The 18157-nt window shown below is 50.1% G+C and overlaps 3 gene segments (V, D, J or C); all 3 read right to left on the reverse strand.

Annotated features, from left to right (window-relative positions):
- Positions 1–12: 12 nt before the first annotated feature.
- Positions 13–5725, reverse strand: LOC123810964. The segment is given in 3 exon segments: positions 13–1156; positions 5405–5542; positions 5645–5725. Coding segments are annotated over 3 exon segments (597 nt in total).
- Positions 5726–11283: 5558 nt separating this feature from the next.
- On the reverse strand, positions 11284–11817 carry LOC123810839. The segment is given in 2 exon segments: positions 11284–11603; positions 11707–11817. Coding segments are annotated over 2 exon segments (366 nt in total).
- A 4485-nt stretch (positions 11818–16302) lies between these two features.
- Positions 16303–16832, reverse strand: LOC123810840. The segment is given in 2 exon segments: positions 16303–16691; positions 16778–16832. Coding segments are annotated over 2 exon segments (435 nt in total).
- Positions 16833–18157: the final 1325 nt, after the last annotated feature.

Genomic DNA, 18157 nt, shown 5'->3' on the forward strand with positions numbered 1-18157 from the left:
TCAGTGGGAAGTTATCTGTATAACTCTTATAGGACATGAACAGTATATAACATGCCGAGATGTCAGCACCAGGTTTGATCACAATTTTGGATACATTGAAATAGAAGTGAAAGCGTGCATTGAAGTTCAGAAGTACAGTTATATACCGATAGATTATGGTTATAATATATTGATATTAATAAAGGTTTGGCATAGAGAACTTTTGGGAGGACTTTGGTGATATTCAATAATTTTTCTAAAAATTTTATTTATTTATTTATAGCTAAAGGGAAAGGGAGGCAGAGAGGGAAGCATCAATGTGTAGTTGCCTCTCGTGTGCCCCGTTCTGGTGACCTTCCCTGCAACCCAGACATGTGCCCTGACTGGGAATCGATCCCGTGACCCTTTGGTTTGCAATTCAGCATCTATCTGCTGAGCCACAGAAGCCAGCGCTGATATTCAATCCTTTTGCTTTTATACAACCCATGTGTGTTGTATTATTCACTACTCAGTGACATGCCCTTTAGTGATATATAAAAGGAGCCAGCAAAGTAGACCATGGGAGGTACTCCTTTCTCGGGGGAAGGTGTTTGACCAGAGCCCTTAGGTCTGATCCGGCTCTTCCTATTCCTTCTGGATTATGAAATAATTGGGTGTTGCTTTTCCAGAACAAGTTCCTCCCAAATCATGTGTATTTCCTCCACTTTAGGCCTCAAGTACCCATAGGAATTCATTTCTACCCTTCCCTTCCCTTGTCAATGGATGGCCCACAATAGGCTTCTTGAGAGCTGGTGTGTCTGATCCTGCCATCCCCGTATCATAAGTGCTGAGAAGGTTTCTGTCCTGCTTCCCCCTCTGGGTCTCTCACTGTGCCAAACACCACTGTACACCAGCCAGCAGTAGTACACGGCCTCGTCCTCAGGCTGGGCCCCTGAGAGGGTCAAGGCAGCTTTGCCCCCAAGGAGGGAGCCTGAGAACTGGGCAGGGGTCCAGGAGTGTTTACTGCTTGTATGATAAAGCAGTGTCTTGGGGGCTTGGCCAGACTTCTGCTGGAACCAGTATGGATAGTGACCACTGGTGACAGCTCCAGTGCTGGAAGCACAGGTGAGAGTGACTGTCCCTCCTGGGGACACAGTCAGTGAGGGCTCCTGAGTCACCACAGCCTGAGACCCGGACCCTGAAAGAAAAACAGTCACATGTCAGGAATAAGGAAGGAAAGCAGAGGATCTCCAAAGGCTCATAGCTAATATCCATATGCACCTGGGCAGAGGGTGAGGAGGGGGAGCAGGAGGACCAGAGTCCAGGCCATGGTGGACACTTTCCGAATCCCCTGGCCTGAGTCTGGGGCTGCTCTCTGGCTGTCCCTTTATGTCCTCCTCAGCTCCTTGGGTGAAGGGTGTGTTTGCTGGGCATTATGCAAATAGGAGCCCAGAGCACCATCCAGTTCTGGGTACTGGGCCCCGTTTATAGTTCTACTCTCAGAAGGAGGCTGGCTTTGTTGTGAGCTCTGAGTCTCCCCCTTGAGAGGAAGCACCTTCTGTCTCCTCTCACTGAGGCCATGATTGTGGGCTCAGGTGCCATTGAATTAGAACCATTTGGGTTTGTTTCAGGCCTTGCAGCTCTGAGAAGACCCACAGTGCCCCCTGGTGACATCCTGCACACATGAGTCATGGTGTGGGAGCTGTTCAGTAGGAATTGTATCCCAGTTTTCATTTCAACAATCAATCAATCTGTAAATATACAACAAGCAAATAAAGTAATTGATAAACTTTATGTATCCTTGATTTCTTCATTGGTTTATAAAACTTCGTCTTTGGTATTTTTTAGTTCTGCATTCCCATTTGGCATCTTTATCATGTCTCCTTCTATTTGAGTTTCTGTCCCTTTTTATTTCTTCCAAGAATGTCTGTATTTGCTGGTTACATGGATTTTATTACTATTGCTAAAGAAATATGTCACACAATTTAATTATCTGAGTCATTCTGAGTTGGTTTCAGTAGACTTTCTTGGTTTATTGAAGTTTTCATTTTCCTGGTTCTAGATGTGACCAGTGTTTTTTCTTACTGGGTCCAGGACATTGGGAGACTGCATTAGGGACCCCTGTGTCCCACTTCCTCTGTCTTCCATCAGGCCGCCTGCCTGCTGAGCTGCAGCACAGAGGTCATGGGGTGGATGTTCAGCTCCCACTGGCCCAGCAAAGGTGGAGCACTGACTCCCCTGCTTTGACAACTTCCTCAAGAAAATAGGGCAGTGACTGTCACCAGTTGGTTCCCTTCAAGTTAGGGTGAGTGTTGAGCCCACAGCCAGGCTCTGTGGACTCAGGGTGGGAAGCACAGGGAAGAAGGGAGCTGCTGTGCTCAGTGGGTTGGGCTCCCAACTCCCCACTGGGTCCCTCCAGGGCAGTACTGACACAAGAGGGTTGGGGGCCCCTGCATGGCCCACTCGTCTGCCTCCCATTCCTTACTCAGAGCTCTGAATGCCACTGGGTGGTCAAGGCTTAGCTCCTCACTGCTTCCCATAGTTACAAGCAAGGGGAGCAGGAATGCAGACTAACTCTGGTCTGTACCCCGTATCGATTCTTATTGCTGAGGGGTGAGGTTGAAGTTCAGGACCCCACTGTGTAGCCAGAGTCATGGATGGGAGAACTGGAGTGCTAACCCGCTTCAACTGGCCCTACTTGTTAAGGCTTGTTGACTCTCTAATGGGAGGGAGTCAGCCTTCCACTGAATCACCCACACTGTCCCAGGTGGCAAAGGGACACTGCCAACTTGTGTTAGCAGGAGTGGAGACCAACACCCTGTCCCTTATGGCTGACACCCTTCGATGGGGGTGCAGGTCGGGAGTTCTATAGTGTGGGAAGTCAGTACATGGGTGTCATCCCAAAGATTTTCTCTGGATAGGCATCTAGTTCCCATGTTCTTCAGCTAGAGAGAAAGGGTCTTCTAGGAGCCTATATCTATTTAGGATTATCTATCTATCCACCATTTTGTTTGTATCTTAGTTGTTTGAGACCTTGAGGTCTCTGTATCTATCTGCTCTGTCTACAGGGAGGTAATGAGGACCCAAGGACTCCAAACCAGTCTGTTCCCCAGTTGGGGAATGGAGGAAGTCTGCCTTGTTGTTTTCACTTTGGAAGTCTACTTCTGCTTTGATTGACTCGGTCCAGTGTATGTAAGATTTCCTTGGCCCCACAGACCAGAGAAGGAGACTGGCCACGTCATTCCATCAGGAGCTCATTAAGAGAAGTCACACTCAAGGTGCGTTTCAGGCAGTGAAAAGACCACATAGATTTGCTCTGTGCCTTCCACAGCCACCCCCAGACTTTGTGCTGTGTCTCTGAACCAGTGAGCTTACTTGCTGGTAAAGGAATGTGTCTTTAATCTAAGGATGGAGCACCTCGGGCTCTGTCCCCAGAGCTGGTATAGAGACAGATAAAGACAAGGGAGGAGCACAAAGTCGTTGTGTTTACTGGAGGAGTGTCGGGGGAGGGACAGCAAACGTCAAAATTGGCTTCCAGATGGAGTTGCTTTGGCTGCACAGCCAGGAGTTTATACTTGAAGAGACTGTGGGAACAATGGGGCTCTTTACAGGGACTCAATCCCAAAATTCTCGTGGAATAGAATCCTAATGGTTTATTTCTGCCTTTGGATGAATGAGAGGCCATACTTTTCTGGTTCTGCAGAGATTTTGTTTATATAAATAAGTGGCTAGTAAACATGATGAATATTTTCATATTTTTTCCTTAGCATAGATGAACATGAACATAGAACACCTGGTCGTGGTTTGCATGTGAAAGGCTGACTGTCTGCTCAGGAGCCTCACCTTGCACCAGGGGTTGGCCTTGGACTTTACCCTCCCAGGAGAAATGGGAGTATATTTTCATTCCCATGAGAGTTATTTAAAACTTTTAATTTTGTAATAATTTTGCGCTTAAAGACAAAATGTCAGTAAAAAAACCCCACTTTTCCATAACTATCACTTATATTTTCTCTAACACTACAGTCTTAAAAACTAGTGCCATTTTTACAAACTGAGATGATACCATTGGTAAGACAACATTAACTAAACTGCAGGTTGGATTTAAATTTCATAAAATACCCAATAGATTCTTTTTAGATTCTTAGAACCAGTTTAGGATTCCATAATGCCATAAATGCTACAGAAAACAATCACAGATAAATGTATATATTTCCAACATGCCAGATATTAAGCTTTTTTCTTTAAAATTGATTTTGTGTTGAGTTGAAATAAAGTTTATTCTAAGATTTTTTAACAAAGGTGAGTACACTAAATAAAAGGACAATGTGACACTCTGCTTCTCCCCTCACGGCCCAGTGCCGGGCGCCCTGGGGAACCGGGAGTGGAGACACTGCCTGCAGCCCCTCCCCTGTCCCTGCACCAGGGGAGGTGGACCAGGGCTGGGAGGAGTGTTTCTGGAAGCCACATCTAAACAGGTGGCCTCTCTGAGCATCAGTATTCACATAAGCCATGGAAGTCTTCTCAACTTGTGGTTGTAGTTTTCAATTTAGAAACCAGAGAAAAGAGAAATCAGCTCACAGTTTTCATCGATGACCTGATATTTTAAACCAGTTTCTGAAGGTTCCACATTTATGAAGGTTGATTTAGGAGAGAAAGTGACCAAGAATTTAACTGGATTACATTTTGCACAAAAGTGTTCAAGAATAATTTTATAATAAAAGTACAGGTATATTTAAAACTTTAGTGTTTCTAAAATACTTTAGGAGAGAGCTTGTTAAAACACTGTTTTGCTCACAAACACACAGTTCTGACTCAGCACGTAGTCAGGGGACCAGCATCACCAGAAGCTCCCAGTGACACTGTCATTTAAATGCCAAAAAAATATTGCCATTGTCCACAGGCTCAATCACAACATGAGTACATCTTGTTCAAGCTCCTGGAACACAGGCAGGATTACAAGGGTCAGTGAGGGCTCTGAGTCTCTCTGATAGTTAATGTGTCTGCACTGAGCCCTCACCCTGTCATGGTTCTAGGGACAGGGGACGAGAGGAAGCCCATTATGCCAGGGTCACATGGGACACAGGGGCACACCCTGGGGGAGCCTGGAGGAGGCACGTGCACAGGAGCCACTGGACGTGGGAATGAGGCCCTGGTACCTGTCTCCTTGGTGTGCTGATCATTTCCACCCTCTCTCTTTCCTTCTGTTACTAAAGCTGAGCCATTCTGAGCACTAGAAGGTGTTTAGGTTGCACTTCCCCATGAGGTTACTTCACTGTGTAAGTATAACTACCCATGGCCAGACCACAGTAATAGTCTGCCTTGTCCTCAGGCTGGGCCCCGGTGATGGTGAGGGTGGCTTTGTTCCCAGAGATGGATCCAAAGAAGCGCTCAGGTACCCCAGAAGGTTGTTTCTTTGTTTCATAGATGAGCATGAGAGGAGCCTTACCTGGGCTCTGCTGGTACCAGCCGGGGTAGTGACTACTAGAGACTGACCCAGAGCTAAGGCCATAGGTGAGTGTGACTGTTCCTCCTGGACAAACAGACAGTAATGACTCCTGGGTGACCACAGTCTGAGAATCCACACCTAAAACCAACAGGAAAGACATGGGTGTTGTTATAAAAGACAAGATCACCTGAGACCCTGCTTTGCTGTGGCCCCCAAGAATACAGAGTTTCTTCCTTTGACCTGAGCTGTAAGTGAGGAGCCCAAGCAGGAGCACCATCCAGGCCACGGTGGGGACACTCACAGGACACCACCTACTCAGGCACTTGGGGTGGAAGGAGGTGTCCTTGGGGCCTTTTCTTGCCTCCCAGACCCACTAGGAGGAGGAGCTGCGTCATGCAAATCAGCTTCCTCTCTTGGTACCACAGTGTTATCCTGATGTCCCCTGGGGTGATGTGGAAAGAGCAGATGCTGAGACCTCACACAGACCAGTGAAGATAGAGCTACTCAGGCACTGAAGGAACAGAGTCTCCCTCTGTCTCCAAATCAGGGAGTGAGGAGGGTGAGGAACAGAGGGACCTAGGCCATGATTGGGAAGCTCCAGCCCTCTGCCTGCTCAGGCCTGGTTTTATCAACTGAGACTCTCTCATCTCCAAGGGTCTTTTGTCTTGTGTCCAGCAAGACTCACGGGCCAAGTTTCCTCATGTAGATTTGCTTTTGTTGTGTGTCTGTCCCCCTGAAACTGTCTGTCTGCACACCTGGTAGAATCAACTCCTGAAGGGGAAGATGAATGTGAAGCAAGGGTGTGAGTCAGACCTCAGGGCTCATGTAGCTCCTGGGAACCCTAGTGATGGCATGTGACACACAATTAGGGCACTGCTTGCCCAAACAGACAACCTTCAGAAAAGTAGTTTCCTAGTTCTCCTGTCCAGGACACCCAGTCCTCCCAGGACCAAGCAACAGCGCCCCTCTAGTCCAGCTCTCATGCCCCAGGCCTCCTGATCCTCCCAGCTCTCGTGCAAGGGTTGGCGGGGATGACTTTTGCAGTTGGATGTTATCTGCTGTCACTGACTAAGGCAGTACATTGAGTAGGTCCCTGCAGTGTGGATTGGGTACCAGACACTGATTTTCCACATCTCTAATAACATCCGAAGAGTTAAATACAGGACCTGGAGCACAGAGCTTGTTACTAGATATTTCAGGGCCACCTGGGAACACCTGTGCACTGCTCATTCTTACAGGTTAACTTATGCCACTGCTGTTGCTGGTGGGAGGGTCTCCTGTCCGTACCCACCCCCCATTGCACAGGCTGGGACTTTGATCCCCTGTGTGAGGACGAGAGGCATCGTTGTCTGGGATCCTTTGTTCTGCTCTTCCTTACTGCTATGGGTCCCCATTGGCATCCTGTGTCAGCCTGGTGATGCCTTATTTTCTTGTGACTGTCCAATATATTTCTGACATTAGAGTCTAGATAATTGTTTCCTCAGAGAAAGGTTAATAAAAACAGAGAATCAACTTTCTGTCAGGTGATAGGTTTGAGTTTACAAGATCCATGCCTAAATGACTGACATTTATCCCACATCCTCCACCCAAACTACTGGACAGGGAAACACATTGGAAGTCCTGAGGCTGAGCTGGGACAGTGAGCACTCAATGGTCTGAGAGCCTCTCCTCCATGGGAGGCTTTGCCCAGCCCCGGGAATGCAGGGGCCTCGCAGAGCTCTGATCTCAGGTAACAGGGAGACCCAGATTCTGTAAGGTCTCAGAACTCAGGGAGCTATCAGGGGAGCCCAAGGCTGGCACCAGGGGACACACAGGGCCTTGGGCACGGGCCACCTGGTTCCGTCAGTCACACATGATGCACTTCTGTCCTCTTCTGCACCCAACCTCCGAGTCACAATTTTGCTTTTTCTAAGAACAAAATTATGTTTGTGTTGAAGACCAGTGACCCCAAAGCAGATATTTCTATTTACTTTCTAAGGAGAAACTGAGTTGAGGGCCAGCCCCCCAGCTTTAGTAGCACAAGGGAGAGCACAAGCCCATAACTGAGCTGGTGTTGGTTCAGGGGCAGGGACAGGGCAGTGATGGGTCAGACAGGAGAGGAGGCGGCAGATTTGATCACTTGTCCCCATGTAGCAGGAGCTCTCTGGGGCATTGGGGTTGTCTCCATCTGTCTAATGATGAGGTTCAGCCTGAGCCCCAGACTGGAGCCCAGAGGTGATCACACAGGTTCTGGTGACAGACCTGGATCAGGACCATCAAGCTGAATCCCTGGAAGGCCCCTCTATGCTGTGACAGGTAGGAAAGTTGGGGCACTGCCTGGACACTTAGGGACAAGTGTCATGGCTACTCCAGTGTCTCTGGAAATCCCTGTGCAAGAGAAGGTGACTTTGGATCTGAGCTCATTGAGAGCTTCACAGGGGGTGTGACACAGGAACAGATTGGGGAGCACCCGCTCCTGCTGTCCCACCAACCAGCCCCCACCCTGGCCTGTTGGAGAGCTGCAGGAGGGTGTGGGAGGGCCAGGGGCACAGTCAGTGCCCATAGACTCAGGGATCCTCTCCCAGGAGTCCCCATGGTCCTGAGCTGTGTCAGCTTTCTGGGTGTCTCTTCCCTGGACCACTTTACCCTGGAGCAGGCTCGGCAATTCCCCAGGAAATGTAGACCATCCTCCATCCCCTCCCGTCCCATTAAGACGTCTCCTGGTCTCAGGCCCCAAACTTCCCCTTACATCAACCCTCCTGTCCCTGACCTCACACCTGAAGGTCCAAGTACCCAGCCAGGGGTCTCGTCTACTGTGTGACTGGAATTCCTAGCACACCTGTATCCTCACCCAGCACCTCCAGCCCAGTACTCTGTTCCTCAGGTTTAGCGTGCTCAGGCAGCCTTGAACTGAGGGACTGGGAGGGAGGGACAGGCTCTGCTTTGACCCCCTGATTGGGTCTCCTGACATCAAGCCAACTCCATATGCCTCTCCTCCGTCAGATGCAGGTAGGTCACGTGGACATGGAGCAGTGTTTTCCCAGGGCTCTAACATATTTTGTGATTTTCTTACAGTTTCTACTTCTTTGCTCTGATTTCCTACCTGTCCTTTCATTGCAAGTGTATGTCACTCAAATTCTCACTGAGAATGTATAAATATGTATGGGGATGATTGGTATTCAGTGTCTGACCATAAAGTAGATGTGTGTTCAGTTCTTTAGGTCTTCTTTATGTATAACAGGAATGAATTGTATCTCTCATTTCTACAAAACTTTCAGGTTTTTTAGTTTTAATTTTAAGTATTTCTTCTTTTTGATGCCATTATGATATTTAAAAATGTTCTTGTTAATTTACAAGTTTTCTTGTTAATTATTGATGGATTAGTCCTGTGTACATTGGTATTCAGTTGTGCATGTTGTTTTTGTATCTCAAAGCCCCGATTAAAGCATTTAGGGAGGAAACATCACTGAGTCTCCCCTGGTCTCAGAGACAGTCACGGCCGGTACCAGCCAGTGTCCGCACCTCCAGCATCTCCCCTGGGAGACGGTTCTCCTGGAAAGGACTCTCTGCTTCTGAGACAGGAACAGCTGAGACATGGTGGTGATGGTGAGTCTAAATGAGAGATGAGGGGAAGGTCAGATTGCTGTTTAGAGGAAACTCAAGTCTTATTTGCAGAAGTGACAACAGATGTCACCTGTGAGGGCAACTTGATCCCAGCAGAGCAGGGGTGAGGTTCCCTGGCAGGGGGAGCACAGGTACCTTTAGTCTCACCAACCTGTGACTCTCAGTGGGGTGTGAGCATCAGGGCTGCTGTAATGGACTCAACAGCAAGGCCAACCTCATCCTCAGGCTGCAGCCTGGAGATGAACAGGTGCCATGCACTGGCCGAGGTTTCTTTGGATCCAGAGAAACACCTGCAGAGGCAGGAGCCCTGGTGCTTTTCTGAATCTGGGTGCTTGGAACGAGCTGCTGGGAAGGGCTCTGTGACTGCTGCTGGTACCAGTCTGTGGTAGCCGCCAACATTAAATCCACTTCCAGGGTGAATGGGAATCTCACTGATGTTCCCTGGGATGCAGAGAGGAAGGGGCTGAGTGAGAACAGGCTGGGAGAGGGAACCTAATAGCAGGCACATTCGTGGCTGGTAGAGCAGGTAATCAGGTTAAAGTTCCTCAAGGCTCTGTTCAAGTGGAGGAAGATCCAAGCTAAATGGCTGTCCTGGTCCCTGAGGCCTGTCCCTACCTGTGCAGTAAGAGAGGAGCACCAGGAGAAGAGGAGCCCAGGCCATGGTGCACACAGCCCCTGAGCCCACAGTGGGGCTGGGCTGCCCAGGCCTCCTTTTCTCCCCACCCTCTGCACCGGCTGTCCATGCAAACATGAGTCCATCCAAGGGCTTCCCAGCCCATCCCTGAGCCGTGGTGCTGTAGCTCAGTTTAGGCTACAAGTGAAGAGGATGGGGGTTGGCTTTTCCCTAGGGAGAGCCTTGGGGGGAAGCACCTGCTGAGGCCACACAAAGATCCCAGCTCAGGGGACTCTGCAAGGCCTGAGAGGACACAGTGACTGTATCTGCACCAGTGAGTCTCCATCAGTGAGCACAGTGCCCAGCGCCATGGCCCAGATTCCTTTGAGAGAATGATCCTCACTGAGCAACTATTTAGATGCTCCAGGGCAGTCCACCAGTGCCCCCTGCTGATCATGGCCCAAAGCCCTGAGAGCTCAGCTAGTTTCTGCAGCTCACCAGGTGGCTGTCTCTATCCACACATCCAGGGTCTCATGTGTAGATAGTGTTGATCAATCATGTGGTGCATGATTACCCTACTTCTTTTCACTGCCAGAAAGAGTTTTGGTCTATGGGAAGTGAAAACATGCACATAAAACTATTTCAGATGTCAGCATCTCCAGAATACACAGTAGGAAAAGTTAACCCCTGTGTTCCATGAAGTCCAGTGTTCAGGAACAATTTTATAATTATAGAAGTGGACGGATATTTCAGTTTAGCACTCCTGAAACACTTCACAGGGACCTTGCGAAAACCCAGACTTTTCTCACAAACACAGAAATCTTACTCAGCTGGCCTAGTTTGGGAAACAGCATCACCTGCAAGTTCCCAGTGACACTCTCATTTAAATGCTAATAAAACATTCACACAGTCCACAGGCTGAAGTCAATAGATGACAGTATAATTTCTTAAAGCTCCTGGGATACAGACAGGCGTTAGTTAGGTTGCATTAGCTCAGGAAACCAGGTGGACCCAGTGAGCTAAGGAGCAGGGTCTATCAGCAGGGAATGGGAGGGCAAGTGGAGCCAACCGAGGGAGGTTGGAACTCACTCCATCATTCTTAGGACACAGTATTTAGGCATAAAAACCCATGAAGGGTAGCTAGTTGGGGTGTCAGCATCTGATTGGCTAGAGCTGATTGCTGGGTGCCCTTTCTCTTGACCATTGTTCTTGATACATCTTGTCAGGCTCAAGTTAAGGCTGCATCGTGTTATGGCAGATAGGATGACTCCAGGCCCGCAAACTTAGCCAGGCATCTGTTTGTGCTGGATAAGGTTGGCAGGGATTTTCCATTCCTCCTGGTCCAGCCTAGGTCTGTCAACAGGGGCAGTTGGGATTCTGAGTCTCTCTGATGGCTAATGTGTCTGCACTCAGCCCTCACTCCGTCATGGTTCTAGGGACAGGGGAGGAGAGGAAGCCCATTCTGCAGGGTCACATGGGACACATGGGCACACCCTGGGGGAGACTGGAGGAGGCATGTAGACAGGAGCCACTGGACCTGGCAATGGGACCCTGGAGCCCGTCCCCTTCCTATGCTGACATTTCCAGCTTCTCTCTTTCCTCGTCTCTAAAGCAGAGCCATTCTGAGCACATGAGGAGGTTTTGGTTGCACTTCCCCATGGGGTCACATCACTGTGTAAGGATAAGAACCCGGGTACAGAAGACAGAAATAGTCAGCCTCATCCTCAGGCTGGGCCCCCGTGATGGTGAGGATGGCTTTGTTCCCAGAGATGGATCCAGAGAAGCGCGCAGGGACCCCAGAGGGCCGGCTGTTTGTGCTGTAGATGAGCATGCGGGGAGCCTTGCCTGGGGTCTGCTGGTACCAGCTGGGGTAGTTACTACTAGAGACTGACCCAGAACTAAGGCCACAGGTGAGTGTGACTGTCCCTCCTGGAGTCACAGACAGTGCTCGCTCCTGGGTCACCACAGTCTGAGAATCCACACCTAAAACCAACAGAAAAAATATAGGTGTGGTCATGGGTTACTAGGTTTCCCCAAGACCCTGCTTTGCTGTGTCCCCCAAGAATGCAGAGTCCCTTCCTCTGACCTGAGCTGTAAGTGAGGACACCGAGCAGGAGCACAGTCCAGGCCATGGTGGGGACACTCACAGGACACCGCCTCCTCAGGCTCCTGGGCTGGAGGGTGGTGTCCTGGGGCCTTTTCATGCCTCCCAGACCCACTAGGAGGAGCATGTGCTTCATGCAAATCAGCTTCCTCTGTCTTGTCCTGCCCCAGTGTCATCCTGATGTCCCCTGGGGAGATGTGGAAAGAGACACATGCTGCTGCCTCACAACACCAGTGACTTTGCTCTGTCTAAGGCCTTGAGTGCGGAGTGTTGACCTCTGTCACCGAATCAGTTCCCCCACATCCCTGGTGGCCTTAAAGCTAAGTCTTTGTGAATTATCTGTCACCTGCACGATGAGATGACTGTGTTTACCTCTGGCCCCAGCGATCTAGTTCATCTCAAATCTCACTGCGCTTCTTAGATTAGAACATTTCTTTCTTCTTCAGTGAAAACCATTCTTGTCTTATTAGCAGACACTGCCTCCTCCTACAGGGAGTCTTCTGGGAAACCAGAGTTTGCATGTGGGGAGTGGAGGAACGGGGTCTCCCCTCACTGAGCTCTGACCCACCAGCCTCAGTGAAGGAGCTGACCAAGGCTGAGTGTGGACACAGTGTCACTGCAGACCATTGAGATGAACGAGAAAGGGCAGACTAGGAAGAATTAACCACTGAAAGGATGACAGAAAAAGGTGAAAGCATTTATTACCAAGTTTCTCATCAATACATTTACAAGTGTAGCAGCAAATCATCCTGAGTTTTGCCATAGCTACAGATGTGTCAGGCTTTCCCCTAGACACCATGTGTCCCTTTAAGGATGAGGAGCCAGTGTGGGATGGAGGGAATGATAAGCTGGGTGTGGGGACACTCCCAGGACCCCAGGAGCCCCTCCTCCATATGAAGGACACAGATTGGAGCCCCCTATGGGTCCTGAGGGACACAGCCTGACTCAGGGAGCACTTTCCTTCATGAGGTGCTTTCACCTCTGAGAGACACCCTGCTGCAGGCGGACCTTGGCCTCTTCACGTCTGCTGTCCCCAAATTCCAGGTGTATAGTCACCTGGAGAGATGAACATATTCTAGACTCAGCCTAAATCCTTCCTGCAAATAATGGGGAAGTTTTCTTATGAGACATGCATTCTTCTTGCTCATATGTTGAGTAGTTTAAGAAAATATCAGCTATAATAAAAAGTGAGATACCTGGAGTAATTTTCCAATAATTCTCTTGAGTTAAGCTTCTTTGATTTGCTAGAATGAAAACATCAATTTAGGTGACATTCTCTCTCTCTCTCTCTCTGGCAGGCACAGCACTGTGTAACCCAGGACCAGAAGCAGGGTTAGAAGGTGGCAGAATTAATGGGATGACCCACCAGCTGCGCCCCGATGGCAGAAGGAAAAGGCAGTGCCAGTGCCTCCCCCTACGTATACTCTCAGGGTCCTGGAAGCAAACTCCTGCAGTGAGTGAGGACGTGACAGGAGGATCCAGGCCATGGCAGGGAAGCCCCAGAGCTCTGCTAGCTGAGGCCTAATTGTTGACATTGAGAGTGTCCCTGCCTAGGCGTCTCTTACCCTATGCCCAGGGACAACCGTAAGGCACATCTCTTTTCAAGGAAATTTATATTCAATGTGTGATTGTCCACCTACTTTGTCCTGTGAATCAGGCCTGGACAATGACTACATGAGAGGGGAGGTCAAGATATGAGGCATGTGTGTGAGTCAGAGCTGAGTGCTCCTGTGTCTCCTGGGGACCAGGTGCAGGACAGTCACACCTCACTGAGGACACTGCCTACCCAGCTGTGCAAAGGACACACAGAGCTCTCAGGCCCAGTCCACCAGTGTCCCCTGCTGGTCTCAGAAAGCACATCGTCCAGCTCATCTCACACCCCCAGCTGTCCTGGGAGGGCTCTGCTGTTTGCATTTGGGTCTTTCTGATGTCACCACGCAGGACAGTGGAATGAGCAGGGCCCCTCTGTGACTCTGGGGTGAGTCATTAATTTTTTCAGGTCACTAGTGACCTCCATGGAGTTACCTGAATTTCTGTGTTCCCAGATATTAAAGGATTACAAGATAGTTGAGTTTCCTTCTGTCAGGCCCCTGGGTCTGTTTCTGGTACATGACATCTCTGAGTCACTTTTGAGGTTGAAAGTTCCTCAGGGAGCCCCGTTAGTTCACAGCTGGTCATAGTTGTATATGGGTGATTCTTTCAGGTGGAGACATTTGGTGTTGTTTTAGCTGTTGTCATCATCACTGTGAGGGCTTCCTGCTGGGTCCCCAGCCCCAGGGCCAGGCTTTGGCTTTCTTTTCCTGCCTTTGCAGTGAGAACACAGCCCTGGGAGGAGCTCACGCCTTGGATTCGTGGTTCCTCCTGCTGGTTCTCACTTACCCTTGACTCTGATGCTGGCAACACCTCTGACTTTGGACAAATTTAAGATAATTTTGTCTAATTTTATAAATATTATCAGAACAAGGATTGATAAAAAAATATTATTATGAATGGCAGTCCACTCTTTTATAGAGGTCTTTTTCTATAATGTGATTTAGAAACCCTCATTTCTTATTCTCCAGTCCCCATTAACCCTAACCTAGGTACTGCCGACAGTATTTTGTATTGATTTTCGGTACACAGCAGAGTAGTTAGACAATCAGATCCTTTACAAAGTGTTTCTCTTGATGTTCCCTGTCCCCTGGGGCTACGCCCCCCATGGGGCAGCATTTTGACCACACTCCCCATTTTGTGCTTCATATCCCCGTGACCCTCTGTTCTTAGGGTGCCTTGGGGGTGTGGTCCCCACAGGTGTCTTCTTCCTCTCTGAACCCCAGGCTGCTCTGCTCCCTCTTGTGGACACATTGCTTTTGGTGCAACAGGGAGACCAGTAGGTGAGGGAGTGAGTGAGGAGCAAGATGCACCACACTGATTTCTTCAAACCAGATGAGGGCATTTCAGGACAGTGCCTCAGGGTCTGGAGGGAGTGTGGCCTCCTGAAGCCATGTGACCAGCAGAGAGTCCACCCCCTGGAACCCTGCCCTGGGAGGAGGCAGTGGGGGTGGCAGGGGATGTTAATGAGCAGGTGTGGAGGCAGATAAGAGGGACGGGATGGCCTCCCCTGCACAGACAGAATCCTGTGTTTATGCTGCTCTCCCGCTTTCCCATTGACCCTTATTTCCCTGTCCCCAGAGCCAGGGCAGCCACAAGGGTCCTGACCCACAATGACACCTCTAGCATCTTGCCTGCGCTGAGCATCAGTACTGAGTCTCCTGCCCGCCCTGTCCAGCGGCTGCTCATGCTGCCCCCTCTCGCCTGTAGTGTCAGAAGTAGCTCTGTGTTTTAAGTGGGGACAAGCTGCCCCTGCAGTGGGGAAGTGCACCCCAAAGGCCTCCATGTGCCCCAGGACACACGGCCCGAGCCTGAGCACAGTAACTCAACAGCTGGTAGCCAGATGCTCTCCCCGTGAAACAGTGACAGTTCAGGTGAATCCCAGTGAGGGGGAATGAAGGGCAGCGATCGTCCTGCGAGTCCCTGTGCTGTCCCATGAGGAGCGTGTTCCTGCGATACCTGTGAAGGGGGCTGTCCACCCTTTGGTGTCTTGGGGCCACACTGGAAGGAGAGGACTTATCTAGGGCCACACATAAATACACAAACACTAACGACAACTGATCAGCAAAAAAGGGTCCGTGCATACTTTTGTTGACATGTGCCACAGCTGATAAGAAAAACTGTTCTCACGTTGTAATCCTATTATGTACTGGCTCTTTCACTAATTTTCTGAAATCGTCTAGCAATGGTAACTGAAGCCACGCATGTGTATGAAGCAAGAGTGAACATAATAACCACGAAATTTCCTAATGTTCTAAGTTAATTTATGATTTTTTATTGCGTCTCATTCATAGCCGTCCTGGGGTGCATTTGGCCCTTAAGCCAAGGTTTGGACCCTCCTTGTCTATATATTTAATAACGTCCTCCTGTTGGTCCTTATCACCTCCTCACAGCAGGCTGAAATTCTGACTGTTAAATTCCTTTTCTTACACATCCAGTTGAGGTGAAAACAACAAGAACAATTTATTTGCAGCCATTTGGAGCCCAACTGCGTTGCACACCCTGTCACCTGTGATCCCCACCCACTCACCACTGACAAGGCCAGCCCTGGGGGAACCATGTACTCGACAGAGTTGATGACCTGGCAGTTCTCTGACCCTGGGACCCCCACTGAGCTGCTGAGTGACATCTCCAGAGCACTCATTCTCCTCTCCTTCCCCCTTCCCAGGAAGTCCCTGGGCTCTCCACACCTGGGTGACAGTGTCTGGAAGAGCTCTTGAACTGAGGGTTGGTCCTCACACAACCTGTCCAAATGCAGCCCAAACAAGCTCCCACTGGGCCTCGACCAGGGTGGGCTCACACCTTCTCACTGTCCCCTGACAGCTTCTGTCTCAGTCCCCACACAGGGCAGCCCACACTCCAGGCAGGGATCACACAAGGGTATGAGCACCAGGAGGTGGGGTGCAGGCTATCTGGGTGGTTGTCTGCCTTCTGACATCCAGAGGTTCACGCCTCTCACTCACCACACACACTTTCTAGAGCTTCTGTTCAGCTTTGCACACACAGGAAGGAGCAGAGCTGTGGCTGAACCAGGAGTTTATGTCTCACTTCCCCCCTGCATGTGTCACTGTGGTGATGGCTGCTGTACCACAGAACACAGTAGTACTCGGCCTCGTCCTCGGGCTGGGCCCCTGACAGGGACAGGGCAGCTTTGCCCCCGAGGAGGGAGCCTGAGAACCGGGCAGGGGTCCAGGAGTATTTACTGCTTGTATCATAAATCAGTGTGGTGGGGACTTGGCCAGACTTCTGCTGGATCCAGTATGGATAGTTACTGCTGGTGACGGCTCCAGTGCTGGAGGCACAGGTGAGAGGGACTGTCCCTCCTGGGGACGCAGTCAGGGAGGGCTCCTGAGTCACCACAGCCTGAGACCTGGACCCTGAAAGAAAAACAGTCACATGTCAGGAATGAAGAGTAAAGGCAGAAGGACCCTCCCAAAGACTGGTCTCTGAAGTGTCCCTGGACCTGGGCAGAGGGTGAGGAGGGGGAGCAGGATCAGAGTCCAGGCCATGGTGGACACTTCCCAAATCCCCTGGCCTGAGGCTGGCACTGCTCTCTGGCTGTCCCTTTATCTCCTCCTCAGCTCCCTGGGTGAGGGGTGTGTTTGCTGGGCATTATGCAAATAGGAGCCCAGAGCACCATCCAGTTCTGGGTCCAGGGCCCAGTTTATAGTTCTACTCTCAGGAGGAGGCTGGCTTCGTTGTGAGCTCTGAGTCTCCCCCTTGAGAGGAAGCACCTGCTGTCTCCTCTCACTGAGGCCATGGATGTGGGCATGGGGCCCATTGAATTAGAATCATTTGGGTTGGTTTCAGGCCTTGCAGCTCTGAGAAGACCCACAGCGCCCCCTGGTGACATCCTGCACAGATGACTCATGGTGGTGGGAGCTGTGCAGTAGCAGTTGTACCCTACTGCACAGCAATCAATCTATAAACATACAACAAACAAATAAAATAATTGATAAGCTTTATGTATCCTTGATTCCTTCATTGGTTTATAAAACTTCACCTTTGGTATTTTTTAGTTCTACATTTCCATTTGGCATCTTTATCATGTCTCCTTCTATTTGAGTTACTGTCCTTTTTCATTTTTTCCAAGAATGTCTGTAGTTGCTGGTTACATGGATTTTTGGACTATTGTTGAAGAAATCTGTCACACAATTTAATTATCTGAGTCATTCTGTGTTGGTTTCAGAAGACTTTCTTGATTTCCTCAAGTTTTCATTTTCCTGGTTCTGGATGTGACCAGTGTTATTTCCTCCCATTTCCAGGACATTGGAAGACTGCATTAGGGGCCCCTGTGTCCCATTTCCTCTGCCTTTCACCAGGCCACCTGCCTGCTGAGCTGCAGCACAGAGGTCAGGGGGTAGATGTTCAGCTCCCACTGGCCCAGCAGAGGTGGAGCACTGACTCCCCTGCTTTGACACCTTCCTGGGGAAAATAGTGCAGTGACTGTCACCAGTTGGTCCCTTCAAGTTAGGGTGAGTGTCGAGCCCACAGCCAGGCCCTGTGGACTCAGGGAGGGAAGCACAGGGAGGAGCGGAGCTGCTGTGCTCAGCCGGCTGGCCGCTCAACTCCCCACTGGGTCCCTCCAGGGCAGCACTGACACAAGAGGGTTGGGGGCCCCTGCATGGCCCACTCGTCTGCCTCCCATTCCTTACTCAGAGCTCTGAATGCCACTGGGTGGTCAAGGCTTAGCTCCTCACTGGCTCCCACAGCTACAAGCCAGGGGCACAGGAGTGCAGACTAGCTGTGGTCTGTACTCCCTCATCCAGTCTCATTGCTGAGGGGTGAGTTGAAGTTCAGGTCCCCACTGGGCAGCCAGAGTCATGGGTGGGAGAACTGGAAT

This window comes from Phyllostomus hastatus, unplaced genomic scaffold, assembly GCF_019186645.2.
Source record: "Phyllostomus hastatus isolate PE091 unplaced genomic scaffold, TTU_PhHast_1.1 phas_scaffold_760, whole genome shotgun sequence".
Taxonomy (NCBI): domain Eukaryota; kingdom Metazoa; phylum Chordata; class Mammalia; order Chiroptera; family Phyllostomidae; genus Phyllostomus; species Phyllostomus hastatus.